This window comes from Gossypium arboreum, unplaced genomic scaffold (genome assembly GCF_025698485.1).
Source record: "Gossypium arboreum isolate Shixiya-1 unplaced genomic scaffold, ASM2569848v2 Contig00197, whole genome shotgun sequence".
Lineage (NCBI taxonomy): Eukaryota > Viridiplantae > Streptophyta > Magnoliopsida > Malvales > Malvaceae > Gossypium > Gossypium arboreum.
Genome location: NW_026440315.1, coordinates 52,420 through 67,845, shown reverse-complemented (window position 1 = coordinate 67,845; position 15,426 = coordinate 52,420). Strand labels below are relative to the sequence as shown.

Sequence of the window (15,426 nt, the reverse complement as noted above, 5' to 3'; positions counted from 1 at the left end):
CATACCACATCATCCTCTTGAGCAAGGATTTAAATTGCAGTCACGGTTGTGTTTTCGGTCGCGTTGTGTTTATCGCGATTGCGGACATAATGGATACTATTGCGATCACTGCGGGTATCGAGGTCATGAATTTTTTAAAAATTCGCACTACTTATTGTAAATCATAATAATTATAATTATAATTATAATTATAAAAAATCACTTTTAATGATTTTTAGAGTGTTTTCTAACACTTATAAACTTTTATTAATATGATATGAGAACACAACTTTTATAATTATTAATTATTCTTATATTTATTTACTGAATTTTCTAAGAATGTTATATTAACTAATAACAAAGTAAACAAAGAGAAAAATATTAAACATTTATCATATTTAATAAGTTTGAAAGTTTTTATAGATAAAATAATTGAAAATTCATACCTAAGAGATGTCTTCAATATTTCTTAACAACTTTGAAGATGGTGTGTAACACCCCGTACCTGAGACCGTTGCCGGAGTCGGACACGAGGGGTTAACGGGCTTAATCCACTTATTTTCACAATCCATTTGAAAATTTTCCAGACAAGTGCTCTCTACGTCACTGTCGCCTTAAAAATTATATCTTGAGTTTCAGAACTCGAAAACCGGTTTAGTAAATTTTTCCGAAACTAGACTCATATGTTCACCTACAAATTTTTTTCTAGAATTTTTGGTCGAGCCAATTAGTACAGTTTATTAGTTAAAGTCTCCCTGCTTCAGGGTTCGACTACTTGACCTTTGCCGTTTGTTTCTATAGAAACTAGACTCGAAAAGGAATCTATACATATATGGCATGACTTCTAATTATCTCTGGTTAATTTATAATGAATTTCCAAAGTCGAACAGGAATCCAGAAATCGTTCTGCCCTGTCTCACTAAAACTTAAATATCTCATAATATACTATTCATATGATCGTTTACATTACTTTCCTATGAAAATAGATTCATCAAGGTTCGATTACATAATTTATTCACTATTTAATTCCATTCCTACTATTTTTAGTGATTTTTCACATTCACGTCACTGCTGCTATCAGCATCTATTTTAAGGTAGACTTTACCTATTACATAGTTTCCATGATTCAACTAGCCCTTTTGCATAAATAGCACAAAATATGATCATGATTAACCATTCCAATGGCTAATCGTTCCCAAACATTTCCATACCTCTTAATGAACATCATACAAGACGATTATAAAATTTAGCTCAAAGTGTATATAAGCCATTTTCGCATGGCTATCCAAATTTATACAAAACCAAAGGGTCCATGACCAACAACAAAAGGGTAGTCCTATACATGCCATTTCAAAGTTCAACCAAAAGTGTACCAAAAGGGCTTTGATAGTGTGGGCGACTTCGACTTGACACTCCGAGTCCAATAGTGACGAACCAAAATCTATAAAAGCAGATTCAAAGAAACGGAGTAAGCATTTAATGCTTAGTAAGTTTTGAGCAATGGAATTAGGCTCAACTGAAGTATAGCATTCATATAACTAAACGGATAATTTCATATACACATATATTCTCAAAAATCAGTCCTACTTCACATTTCCAACCCTTATATTCATACATAAGGGATCAACTTAACCAAAAACCTAAGCTCCTTAATCGATCGAGCGAATGCTATTTAAGGGAATCAATTAATCCAATGCATGTACAACACATACCTCGTTGTTGAGATTTTACGAGCGTATTAATTGAAATTATTACAGCAGATCGCTCATTCCCAAACTCAAGTAATCTTCGGGATTTAGCCCGATATAACTACTTGCACAAGGCCTTCGGGTCTTAGCCCGGATGTGGTCACTAGCATAAATGCCTTCGGGACTTAGCCCGGATATAGTCGCTAGCACAAATGCCTTCGGGTCTTAGCCCAGATATAGCAACTCGCACAAATGCCTTCGGATCTTAGTCCGGTTATAGTCACCTAGCACAAAAGCCTTCGGGACTTAGCCCGGATATCATTAGAATAACCATGCACATATATCAATAAATCATGACACATCCATATTTCATTTTCATTACCAAAGCTCAAACACAAAACACTTATCACACTTACAAATTTCTACTCAATAGCCACATACAAAGAGCATGATTTTGATTTACTTAAGACATAATCTAATCGAATCATAATCTAAGCTCCATTACTCAAAACTTACCTCGGATGTTGTCGAACGATTTCGTGCTATTCGATCACTTTTTCCTTTCCTTATCCAACTTTGGTCCTCTAAGCTCTTGAGCTAATTCAAACAAATTTAACTTATTAAAGTCTCATTATGCTAGCTTATGGCGAACATGACAATGAATTTGATGGGTCATATGGCCACCTTTAGCTCAAATACAAAATGGTCATACGCATTTTTAATCACATTAAGAAATTTAATACAATTCGTTCGAACATCAAAGAGAAGCTCAAGGTACTTAGCCCATATATACATTAGACATTAGAGTCACATATGTACGAAATCATGAATCGAATTCAACATATTAGCTAATATTCCCTTAGCGAATTTTCTAAGTCAAGATAAAGCCATCAATATGCTTACCTATGGCGAACATACACATCAACTTATGTACTCATTCATGTGGCGAACATGCATGTCTATGTTGAGGCCGATTGCAACACTTAATGCATTCTACAAGTATGGTCACTTGTATTGACTAAACACCATTTTGTTTCAAGTTCAAAACTTGGCCAATACACATATATACACTAGTAAATCAAACACTAACATTTGCACTTCACCTTACTACCATTTCTCATCCAAATAACGTGAACAACAACCATATTTCTCTTCTACTTCCTACCATGGCCGAATGCATCACAACACCATACCATTTCAATTTTGGTCATGGTTAAACAAAGAACTTAATGTCTCACTCAAAAATAATAAAAAGAAGATTCAAGAATCATCAATCCACCATCACATGCATCATTACAAAGCTTCACTTTTAGCATGCAAATGACATCAACAAAAATCCACCTTAGCCGAATATCATCTCCATGACATAGTAAAGATTTGAACCATGGGCTAGTTAGAACTCAAGCTAACTACTAAAATATACATGAATCTCATGGAGCAACCTCAAACATACCTTAGCCTAGTTACATGCATGGTCGAACCTCTTCAACCTTTCTTCTTCCTTTCTCCTTAAAGTTTTCGCCAAAGATGTTCAAGGATGAACACTTTTTTTTGTTTTCTTTCCTTCAACTCACGGCAATGGGGGAAACAATCACACGATTCTTTCTTTTTTTTTTCTCATCCTACTAATACTAATACTTTATTGCCCATGCTCTTTATTTTATTATTCCTTACATGAAGCATTAACCCAACATGTTTATGACATGTTTTAGCCATAACATTTGTCCACCCTCATGCTCATGGCGGCCACTACTAATTAGGGGAAAATTGACATGCAAGTCCTCCTTTTGATTACATGCACTATTAGATCCTTATAGATTAGCCTATCACATTTCAAAAGTGTCACACAAGTCCTATGTACTACATTCACATGCAATTAACTAAATTGAAGCTTAAAATTTTCGCACATTCATATTCACATATTTTAGACCATAAATATCACATTCAAATAATTTGGTGACTCGGTTTAGCGGTCCCGAAATCGCTTTCCGACTAGGGTCACTATAGGGCTGTCACATGGTGAAGATATAAACATTCTATGCTTATAATGATCCGTTATTATTCTTATCATGTCCGTGTTTTATTTCAAAAATATTTATTTCAAGTCTTTTGGAAATTCAATACCATGTGATCTAATCAGTATACAATTTATAACCCACAAAATGAATATGCATTATTGAATAAGTAAATGGAGCATTATTAAATATTTTTCAATGTTAATTAAAAAAATAAAAGTATGGCAAACACACAAAATTTATAACCCACAAAATATTTTTCAAGTCTTTTGAAACTCCTCTGTTCTACTTCTTCACTTCTTCTTATTTCTTCAAAGTTAAATCCCTAAACAGTAAATACTAAACACACAAAATTTAGAAGAAAAACTAAAAAGTTTTAGAAACTCTATCATCCTCTCCTTTTAAATTCTTGGAATATGTTGCTGGTTGTGCTTTCTCCCTTCATTGGTTCATCCCTTAAGTCTCTAAAGAACATATGCACTGCAAATTCAAGACATGCAAGTAAGAACCAAGACAAAATTTCAGGTAACTTACTTGAAAATTATCAATCTCTGAATGTGCAAGTGATCAGGGTAGGGTTTGCTTTTCAGATTCAAGTCCTCGGCGCTTTCATCTGCTGCTGTGTTGTTCACTTGTTTGCCGAAATATGAGATTGAGAAATTTAAATCCCTGTGTTGTTTTCTATCGCTCCGAATGCTGCTGTGTTGTTTGCTTTTCAGATTCAACTTCTTTTTACTTTTTTTTTATTGAAAACTCTGATTTTGCAGGTAGGGGAATATATTCCCTTTTGGCTTTTGTTTTATTGTGTTTGTGTTTCTGTTGATAGATAATTTTTTTTATTTATTATAACGGAAAATAACGAGAATAGCGGCCCGTTATTATCGCGATCCGCTGTTACCCGTTAAATTGCTGCCGCGGTCTGCCGCTATCGGTGTGACTCCGCTTCACACCGCTATTTTCAGCAATAACGGTTTCGGACTGTGCCGTTACTGCTATGTAACAGCCGGTATTCTGATATCGGGCCGCTATTTAAATTCCTGCTCTTTAGAGCTATCAGATAAAAGGATGCACAGAATTCGCTCCGAGTTTGAAGCTTTGAAAATCTCAGTAATAATAGGGACACCAATTCTATTAGGAGTTTTCTAAATTCCACTGCAATGTACAAAATAAATTTTCAATATATATAAGATTATTTAGTGTGAGTTTGAATGAGCGGTGCGTTTAGCTACGGTTAATATAAAAACAGTAGTGACGGTGAGACTAGATACTATAACGTGAGACAAAAAGTAAACTAAATGCACCGTACTGCATCTCACTATTGATCTAAAACACCATTAAACTTTAGTTGGTATCTTGAATCAACTAGCCGTCAACTTTATTAGCACATGATTAAAAATAATACTTTTTATAAGTTATATTATTATAAGGTGTGATTGTTTTTATATATGGTATAAAATCAATAAAACTAACATACGGTAAGATTTACACCTAAATTACCATAGATTTTAATCCTTCAACTTTACGAATTTAACTAAAGTTTTAATTGATTTTGTATAAACATTTAATAGTATATTTTTCACTTATAGTATAAGTGTACTGTAATCTAATGTATATAATGATAGTAAAAAAATTATACATACAGTTAGTCCATATTAAATAAAAATAATATATATATTTTTAATATAGATATATTTATATGGTGGGTTTAAAAACTTAAGTTAATATTTAAGTTTACAAATATAAGTGAATTTAGATAAAAAATTAAAATTATTTCTAAAAAATGAACACTTAATCAATAAATCACGGAGTTCAAAACATCATTAATTCTTCATCTTTGGTAAACTTTTAGAAATACATTATAAGCTAATATTTAATTAACTACCAATAAAAACTTTTAATTTTACAAGCAATGTTCAACAAGTTCCTCTTTCTTTCTTAAAGAAAATCTTAATTTATTATTATTTTGGTTTAATATAATATTAACACTTAAACTTAACAATTTCTTTTTAAATTTGATACATAATCTTGATTTTTTTAGTTTAGTATCTAAGCTTGTTTTTATCTTACTTAATACCTAAATTTATTAAACGTTATACGTAATTTTCTAATATACTAACATTGTTGTTTTCACGGGATAATAAAATAATCAATGTATGGTTGACATATGACAAATGAAATGAATTTTTTATTTTAAATGTTTAATTACTTTTTGTTTGTTTATTTATTTGAATTTTTAAATTTAATAAAATAGATTTATTTTATTTTGGTTTTAAAATTATTTTCTTGTTCACTATTCATTTGTTAAGTATAGCTAAAAATATAATTTTAACATGAATTTCCTTTGATATTAATAATATTTTTGCAAATTGAGGAACTTGTGAACACCTCATCCTAGTTTAAGGATGCCATCTTTTTGAATAATTATTGTCATTAGTTAAAATAATTTTAACCTCCAATGAAAAAGTAAAATTTGAATATATTATTTAGAGAAACAAATAAAACTAAAAAAATTATTATTGCTATTAAATTTTATGTTATTTGTTGCATATCGAATATGCATTAACTATTTTATTCCATTATAAAAGAATTAACACAGTTAATATTTTGTGGTACTTTTTATAATATTTGAAAAATTTAATTACACAATATCAAATTAAGAAAAATGTTAAATTGAAAAAAAAAAAACAAGCTTAAGTATGAAATTAAGAAGAAAATCAAATTCAAATAGCAAAAATGAGAAAACTAGATATTATTGTATATAAAATATAATTTTTTGCATTGATGAGATTCTGACAGATTGAGAAATGATATTTGATGGTCCAATCTCCAACTCCAAACCGCCTTCTCCTATCACCGCCAATCCAAATTATAAGTTCCGTTTTGAATCTGAAGTTGAATGTATATAAAACACAGAGAGACACAGTCCATTTGAGACACAAAGACTTGGCTTCTCTTGATTGAGTGAGTGGCACCTAACAATTTAATCACTTTTTGGTTTTTGTTTTTATTTATTTGTAATTTAACCAATAAAATAATGAAACCCAAATAAATCGAAAGTACTAAGACTGTTAAATTTCTCTCCTTTTTCTTCTTTTATCAGTTTATGCGAATCCATTCTCGAAAAAGTTCTTTTTTTTTTTCTTTTTCTTTTTGTTACTTTGTAGATTCTCTAGAATTCCCAACCTCCCAGAAAGAAAAAAAATCCCGGAAAATCACATTCGTTTCTATTCCGGGAAAGGAAACGAGTGAAATAGAATAACCAAATTTTTTGGTGTATGGAGAAACGGTGAACTCACTGTGTCTACTTTGCTATATAAAAAACTTAAGAAACACTCCCGACTCATTCGGTGTGACTCGGTGAGTGCACTCATCATCAATGCCAAATATTTTCTTTTCCTTTGTTGTATTTATTTTTTAATTCTGGAATCTGGGTATTGCTTGTTTTGCCATTATGTAATCTGGGTAATTTTTCCCCCATTGTTTGCCTTGCTTTGCTATGCTCTATTTCATTTTATTTTCTGGAAAAGGTGGTTGTTTTAGATCCAAATATCGTGTTAGAATAGAGATTGTGACGAGTTTATCTATATTTTTCATGTTTCTGTTTTAACTGTTTGATACTTTATTATATTTGGTGTTGTGTTTACAGAATGGTGAGCCATTGAGGATAAAAATTTTGTACTTTGATTGTTGGTTGAATGTGAAAGAAGTTTGTTTTGATCTTTAAAGATGCTATTTTGGTGCTTTTTGTAGGACCTTCCATATTGGTTTTTCTGAAAACAGACAAGAGTTCACCCAATGAAAGAAAAAGTTAGATTGCCATTGCTCGATTTTGCTTTTTTTTTTTTTCTCCATAATCTTTTGTACCTTTTACAGTGAATGTCTGACAGTGGTTTTTGAGTTTTTAATGTGAAAAAATGAAATATTAATGACTAGTACCACCGATTATCGTGACAGTTAGCAATCCAAGGTGATAATAAATATGTTTTTCTGTAATCTTTTATTGATTAATAGCTGCTTGCTTTTCTCTTAACATTGTTGAGTTTGATGCTTTGTTTTTTTCCTTTATGGAGTGATATGTTATGTAAGTTCTACAAAGATAATTAATCAATTTGGTTTCCCTCTCATTTGGTGAAATCTTTTTTTTTTTTTTTTCCCACAAAGCTCTTTTCTGCTGCATCCATCCTACAAAACTGAGGGATGTGCCCTTTATATATATATATATATTATTAAAGTTGTACTAAAAGAGAGAATAAATCACTGAGTCTTAATTCTACCTGAACTGCATCATTCTTTAAGGTTGAACTTTGAAGTCATAAAAATTTCTGTATGGTTTATTCTTTAGCATTTGTTAGATAAAACAAATGAACATATGTGGATGTAAAAAGGTTGGGGTTGCTATTAATTATCATTGCATTCTAAGGTGCTGACAATTATTTTTCTTTTACTTTATTTCAAGTTTATTGTTGATTGAGATAGGAACTTGATCATTTTCTTGTTTTATACATGCAACTTTTATGTTGAGATGACTAAGAAAATAAATGGTTGTCTTACATGAAGATCTAGTTCATTGTGTGCTTGAGGCTGCTTTTAGTACTATAACATTGAAGTGTTTTCTGTGTCTTACGAGCCACATCTATACTATAATTGTTTCTTTGTGCTTCATATTTATTTATTTATTTTCTCAACTTATAACAGAAATAGCTGTCATACAATGCCTCAAGATGCTTCTGGTCTTGAAGCACAGCAGAAAAGAGCAGGTCTCTTAAAAGATCAGGTTCGGCTGGTTAAGCGAAAGGATTGTGATCGCCATGAGATTGTTCCAATCCAAGGACCTCTGTCCTTTGAGAAGGGGTTTTTTATTGTCATCCGTGCGTGCCAATTGTTGGCACAGAAAAACAATGGGATAATATTGGTAGGATTAGCAGGTCCTTCTGGAGCTGGGAAGACTGTATTTACAGAAAAGATACTCAACTTCATGCCCAGCATTGCTACCATATCAATGGACAACTATAATGATTCTAGTAGAATTGTTGATGGCAACTTTGATGGTAATTCATCTTTACTCTTATTTGTTGGCAACTATAGCGATTCTAGTATTTGACCTTTGACTCTATTTATATCTGCCTTCAATTTGAGTTGTCTTTCTTCTTTTTCTTTTTCTTTTTTTGGGTGGTAGTGGGGCTCAAAAGATGGTGCATTAACATGGATCTTGTTGAATGTGGTTTATTTTTATATGAACGAGTATTAAGCATCAATAGAAAATGACATATGACCGGCTGCTTCAAAACTTCTATTAAATATCTACATCTTTGGATTAAAAGTTGAGGATTTTAACTGAGAGCAAGTGAAGCTGTAAATTGACAATCTTCTGATTCTTTTAAACAACAGATCCTCGATTGACAGATTATGATACTTTGCTCCAGAACCTTCATGATTTAAAGGAAGGGAAAGAAGTTCAGGTCCCCATCTATGATTTCAAGGCTAGTTCCCGAATAGGATACAGGTTAGAAACTTCTTCATTTAGTTCACATCAGTACTATCATTTGCTCAAAAAGCTCTTAAGGATTGAGTTATTGCATTTTGATGAAAATCAATGGTTTTGGTAGTGGCATTTAATTGAAAATGTAGAACTCCTAATCAATGTGGAATTATTTTTAATCAGAGAGATTAGTGCTTTCATTTCTAGGTAGTAGATTTTATATGTAATCCTCCAAGCTTGCTTTTATGACAGGACGCTTGAAGTTCCAAGCTCTCGCATTGTAATTATTGAGGGCATCTATGCCTTGAGTGAAAAATTGCGACCCATGCTTGATCTACGAGTATCTGTCACCGGGGGAGTTCACTTTGACCTTGTTAAACGAGTCCTACGAGACATACAGCGTGCTGGCCAAGAACCTGAAGAAATAATCCATCAAATATCTGAAACTGTATGTTCTACTTTTTCTTTCATTTTGGATAAAATTTATTATTAAAGATCAGGCTGTGGAATATTGTTGGTCTACTTCTATGCACTTCAGTGCTCTAAATTTGCTTTCTAGGGTCAAACTGAGCATGTTCTCTCTTTAACAGGTATATCCAATGTACAAGGCCTTCATTGAGCCAGATCTCCAAACGGCACAAATAAAAATCATTAACAAGTTCAACCCATTTACTGGATTTCAGAGTCCCACTTATATTTTAAAGGTTACTACTCCCACCAACTTTTTTGGGTGTTTCTTTGTCACAAATTTTATGATACTGGTGATAGTACTTCCTACTACACCCCGGCGTCCATGTCCTTATCTTTTCTAGCATCTCATTTTTTGTTTTCTTTTAATTGTAGTCAGCAAGAGAGTTAACAGTTGAGCAAATTAAGAGTGCCATATCTGATGAACATACAGAAACACAGGAGCAGACTTATGATATATACCTTCTACCTCCTGGTGAAGACCCTGAATCTTGCCAATCATATCTGCGGATGCGGAATAAAGATGGAAAATACAGTCTCATGTTTGAGGTTTGTCCCATAAATTTCTGTCTTGTTATCATGAGTTGAGTCCCTTTAGATGTGCACTCATACTTTCATTAGTCATTGACACTCATACTTTCATTAGTCATTGACAATTCCTTGGTCTTATAAATCATGCATTACAGCAGTTAATATTGTTGTAGGACACTGGAGGTATAACCATATGTTTTTTGATAAAGTATGTATGTGCTCTTAGCAGTTATTAATAATAACAATTAAAATTTTGGGCACTGCACGTCTTCAACATTTGCATGCCGGTCAATAGATCTTCCCAATTACCTGGTTCTAACAACCATGTAGCTGTATTGGAAAGATCTTGATGGAGTTATCTAACAAAGAAAGAATAATGGAACACTCCTGTCTTGTTAGGTTTTTCCTTTAAATGTTGGATTGAGGTTCTTTCTTTGTTTTCTTATATCATCAGTTTTCTTTGTTCCATATATTTTACATTCTCCATAGTTTATGTTTGTTAAGACTCTGTACCTACCCACAAAAGTCTGATTTGGTAGTTATTTTTTCAGGAATGGGTAACGGATATTCCATTTGTTATTTCTCCAAGAATTACATTTGAAGTCAGTGTGCGCCTTCTTGGTGGGCTAATGGCCTTGGGTTATACAATAGCAACCATCCTCAAAAGAAACAGCCATGTCTTCTCTGATGATAAAGTTTGTGTCAAAATTGATTGGCTAGAGCAGCTAAATCGTCAATACTTTCAGGTACTTCTGAGAATCTGAAATCTTTTGAGTACTAGAATGCAATATTTTTAATGTACTTTCAGAATCCTTCTTTTTCCCCCCTTGGAAGTCTTTCTTCATTTGGTCACTTGAATTATGTCGTAACAACGTTGTTTTAATCATGAGTTTCTTAATGAGAATTTGACTTCCGTGATGATTTGTCTAATTGTCAATATCTTTTGGAAGGTTTAAAAATTGGTGTATCCATTAATATGTTTCACAACATAAATGCTTGATAAGTGCCATTTTCCATTTTTGGAGATGACCTAATTGGCATTTTAAGTTCCTCAGTTAATGATGTGGGAAATTTGATGCTTTATATTTCATTTAAAACTTTAGGCATAATTTTTTCTTCATAATAATGTGGTAATATGTTATCTTTAAGCTAAATCTAGACCATCTGTTTGTAGACTGTTTAAGGCCGGTATTGATCATTGTGATTTGACATTCTTAAATAGGTGCAAGGAAGGGACCGGTCAGTTGTAAAATGTGTTGCAGAGAAGCTTGGTTTGGAAGGTTCATATATTTCACGTACCTATATTGAGCAAATTCAATTGGAAAAGCTTGTAAATGAGGTTATGGTATGAAAACTCTCTATCTGATAATGTCTTTTTCAATTTTAGTAGGCTAGTTGCTCTTATCTAATTATTGGACAGGCCCTGCCAGAGGATTTGAAGACAAAGCTCAGCCTAGATGAGGATCTGGTGTCAAGCCCCAAAGATGCACTCTTGCGGGCCTCTGCGGATAGGGTTGCCTTGAGAAATAGGCATCTCAAAAGGTACAAACATGTGATACATATCTTTCTGCTGCATAAGAATGTTGTTAAATGGCCTATATGAGTGGATTTAATTAAATAGAGTTGATGTTTGCTAATAAAAACAGTGGCATTTCACATTCATATTCTACTCAAATGGAGAAGAATATGTCGAACTTTGCTGGATATAATGTGAGCAACCGGCGGTTTGGTGAGAGAAATTCAGAGTCAGCTCTAGCAAATGAGGTTTGTATGTAGCTCTTTTAGCTTTGTACATGATCTTAAACTAATTTCTTGGTGAAATGCTTTGGCAACTAAAGTCTCCTGTATTCTTCTTTTTCTCTATTTAGGGAGTCATAACTCAGCTTTCAGAACAGATATCCTCTCTGAATGATAGAATGGATGAGTTTACGATCCGTATTGAAGAGTTGAATTCCAAGTTAACCATCAAGAGATATACTTCTAGCCAACAAAACTTGGCTTTCCAAGCTGAATCATGCAATGGCTCTGCTCCAACTTCTCACTTCATCAATGGTTTAGGAAATGGTTCCATAATGCCCAATTCCTCATCATCCTCCCAGCTGGCTAAGGATTCACCTATAATGGAAGAGGTACTGTAATTGGTCTATTTATGCCCTTTTATTTTCAAGGGGTCACAGGTTCCTGAATTATACTCGTTACGAGATACTGTCCAGTTTTGAGAGTTTGGAGACCATCTTTGTGATTTTATCTTTGAAGCAAAGTCATCTGATAGGGGATAGGATGACATGCTTGTAAAGGCCACAATACAATTATTTGCTATAAGATGTTTTTTTTTCCCCTCAACATACGTAAACTGGCTAGGAGTTCATAGTTCTGATGCAAGGAGCCTTATTCCTGCTGTGAAGTATATTTATTGATTTGAACTTACGGTTCTTTGTGTAAAATTTTTGAGCTGTTTATGAAGCAGATATCCAGTGTAGCACGTGGACAACGGCAAATCATGCATCAGTTAGACAACCTTAGTAATCTCCTGCGTGAGGGAATTGGAGAAAGGTCACAAGCAGCTTGTACAAAAAAGAAAAACATGATGGCTGGTGGTGGAGATTCTATAAAAGTTCCTGTAATATTAACATTGGCAATTGGCGGTCTGGGAATCTTCTTATATAGGGGCATTTTAACCCGACACTGATTCAGACTCAAGAGTATTTTTGCACACATTTAAGATTTTCTTTTGTCCCACAAAGTGTTCTCTTTTTACACGGCACTAATCTTCTGCCTCGAGAAAGACAAGTTTAGACATATATTTGAAAGAGTTACAAGGGGCCCAAAAAAAACAAAAGCAAATGCTGTTTAAGGTTTGCCTTTTGAGGGCTTTTTCCGGCAAAGAAAGGGTGCTCATCTATGGCAATTTTTCTTTTTTTTCCTTTTTCAGTTTGTGGGAACTTCTCTTCCTCTCGTTTACTCCTTTGTGACATTCATTTTCTGGTTAAATTTAATAGCAGCTAATAGTTCCACACTTCATTACTGATAATTGTTAATAAAAGTATAAAACTGTTTTTGCTCTTTTTTAAAGCTGAATCATCATTGATAATTAAGAGTTGACAGCAAGAGCAACCTTGGTGAAGACCGAACTAAATTCAGCAAAAGTCTCTCAATGGCCCAAGAGAGAACAGAATCCCTTTGCCAAAAAATCATTATCCGAAGGTCTGGCTTCTTTAAAGCCCATTTTGGTCCGTTCGAAGTTGATTGAAATGGTAGATCCTTGGTCAAAGTTCCCATGTGAAAATCATCCGGTACAGCTCTCAACATTCAATACTCATTAAATACAGTCGAACCACTACCCTGAACCTCATTAAGACATGGGAGGCTGTAGGCGAAGGCTTCCCCAAAGTTAAATTGACCAGCACGTGCTTCATCCCTGGAACCCTTTTAGATATTACTCTCAGCTCGAAGCATTGGGTCATAATCCTCACAACTTGAAAAAACGTATTCCTTTTTACCATATCTCAAACCACAATGGTAAGAGAACTTGGGAAGCCTTTCACAGCGAAATCTCGTTTCTTCTATCCAAAACATTTTTGGTGTTTTTGAATCACAACCCTACCTTCAAACCTTCATAAATCAACACCTTGACCTTGGGACTAAGAATTTCATTCCAAAGTCAAGTTCCCAGTGTATTAGTGTTATGGTATATTTGATTGTCGACTCGAAACTCAGGCTATCGATCTGCAACTCGAGTTTAGACCCCACTAGGTGGATACGTTAAGGGGTTTGCGAGATGAGCTCGCGAGCCCAGTGCGTATGTCTTTGGGTGTTCGCAAGCACAGGGTACGAAGCTAAATGAGTGAATTGGTGAACACCTAAATCAACGAACACGTGTTAAGTCTAGGAGAGCTTACGTGTCGACATGTGTGGAGTCTACTTAGAGTGTTAATTCCATGAACAGTAACCATGCCATATAAATACCCGATTCTCCCTATTAAGAGGATACAACACAAACACTCAGTAATATGGTGTGGTGAGCTTGGACAGATTTCCGACTAATAGATTTTCTTTCAGTTTGAAAAATCAGCATGGCTCACCCCAACAAGTATTCCCCTGTTAAGTTTTCATTTGGACAGGCTGGAGTTTCGGGTTCAGGCGGTCAACCTATCGAGACAGATTTATTTGCTGGTATGTTGACTGACCAGAAAACTTAGGTAACATGACCTACGCGAGAGCTTCATACACACTTGACTTAAATTTTCCTTTTGGCTAGGGTTACCATTTTCCTCTAGTTAAGAAGCGTCGCAGCAATAGTTCTTGGCTTTTCAAGGACAAATGAGGTTGATGAAGGATCAGATGGCTTTGTAGAATGTGAGATTTGAGCAACGACAAACTTTTCAACATGAACTCTTGAAGCAAAACGAAGAGTTCAGGGGAAAGGTATAATCTGAAAACTCTAATTTTCATGATAATGTGGTCGTGCAAGAGGAAGGACCAACCGTGGATGCATTGCGACGAGATGTGAGGGCTTTGCGTCTTGAGTCTCAAGATATGAATTGACTTTTTTGCTCCAATAATCCTTTGGCTCCAGAGGTAGAAATAGTTGGTTTACCAGCTGATTTCAAGGTCCTGAAGGACATGTTTGAGGGAAGGATGGACCCCCGAGCTCATCTCATGTAGTATAATGACTACATGAATATGTTGGGGGCCTTAGATCCCGCGAAGTGCAAGGCTTTCTCCAAGACACTTAAGGGGAGTGTGAAGGATTGGAACTTGTTTCTCTCCCAAGGATCTATTAGAAGTTTTTCTCAGCTAGGTTAGATGTTTTGGAATGGTTCAAAGCATATAGAACAATGATGAGCACTCTTATTGGTTTAATATTTGTGAAACAAAGGGAAGGAGAGTCATTACAGGACTATAAAACGTTTCTACGTGGAACACTGAACATAAAGAACCTTGAAGATTAATGGGCTATTGATGTTTTTATTATAGGAGTATAGAATGAGCATGTGTAATATTCCTTCACTGATAATAGGCCGCAAAGTTTGGTGGATCTATATTAGAGGGCAAGTTCGTAGAGCCAAAAAAGATAAAGAAAGCAGCACGTAGCACAATCTAGATAGAAAATAGGAAGTTCAAAAATAGAGATGGGGCTCACAACAGACAAGGTCCACCTCATCAGTTTTTGTGTATATAGAATGGGAGGCAGCAGAGAGCACAATCACAGAATGTGCCACCTAGGGCATCTTAGGGAGCTCAACCAGAGAGCACAAGAAGGTAC

The 15,426-nt window shown here is 34.2% G+C and overlaps 1 protein-coding gene across 3 annotated transcripts; it reads left to right on the top strand.

Moving 5' to 3' along the window:
• The first annotated feature begins 6,428 nt into the window (after positions 1–6,428).
• On the top strand, positions 6,429–13,181 carry LOC108461292 (inorganic pyrophosphatase TTM2-like). Of its 3 annotated transcripts, none has more exons than XM_017761089.2 (12): positions 6,429–7,039; positions 8,378–8,730; positions 9,071–9,185; positions 9,414–9,609; positions 9,752–9,865; positions 10,005–10,178; positions 10,712–10,906; positions 11,383–11,505; positions 11,581–11,702; positions 11,807–11,924; positions 12,029–12,289; positions 12,628–13,181. In XM_017761089.2, exons 2-12 carry the CDS (start codon positions 8,394–8,396, stop codon positions 12,847–12,849), a joined length of 1,977 nt encoding a protein of 658 aa, XP_017616578.1. In that variant the 5' UTR covers positions 6,429–7,039; positions 8,378–8,393; the 3' UTR covers positions 12,850–13,181. The 3 variants fall into 3 exon arrangements, with proteins under 3 accessions (XP_017616578.1, XP_052880796.1, XP_017616579.1); XM_053024836.1 differs by having other exon boundaries at positions 6,429–7,144; XM_017761090.2 differs by having other exon boundaries at positions 6,430–6,643.
• The last annotated feature ends 2,245 nt before the right edge of the window (positions 13,182–15,426 follow it).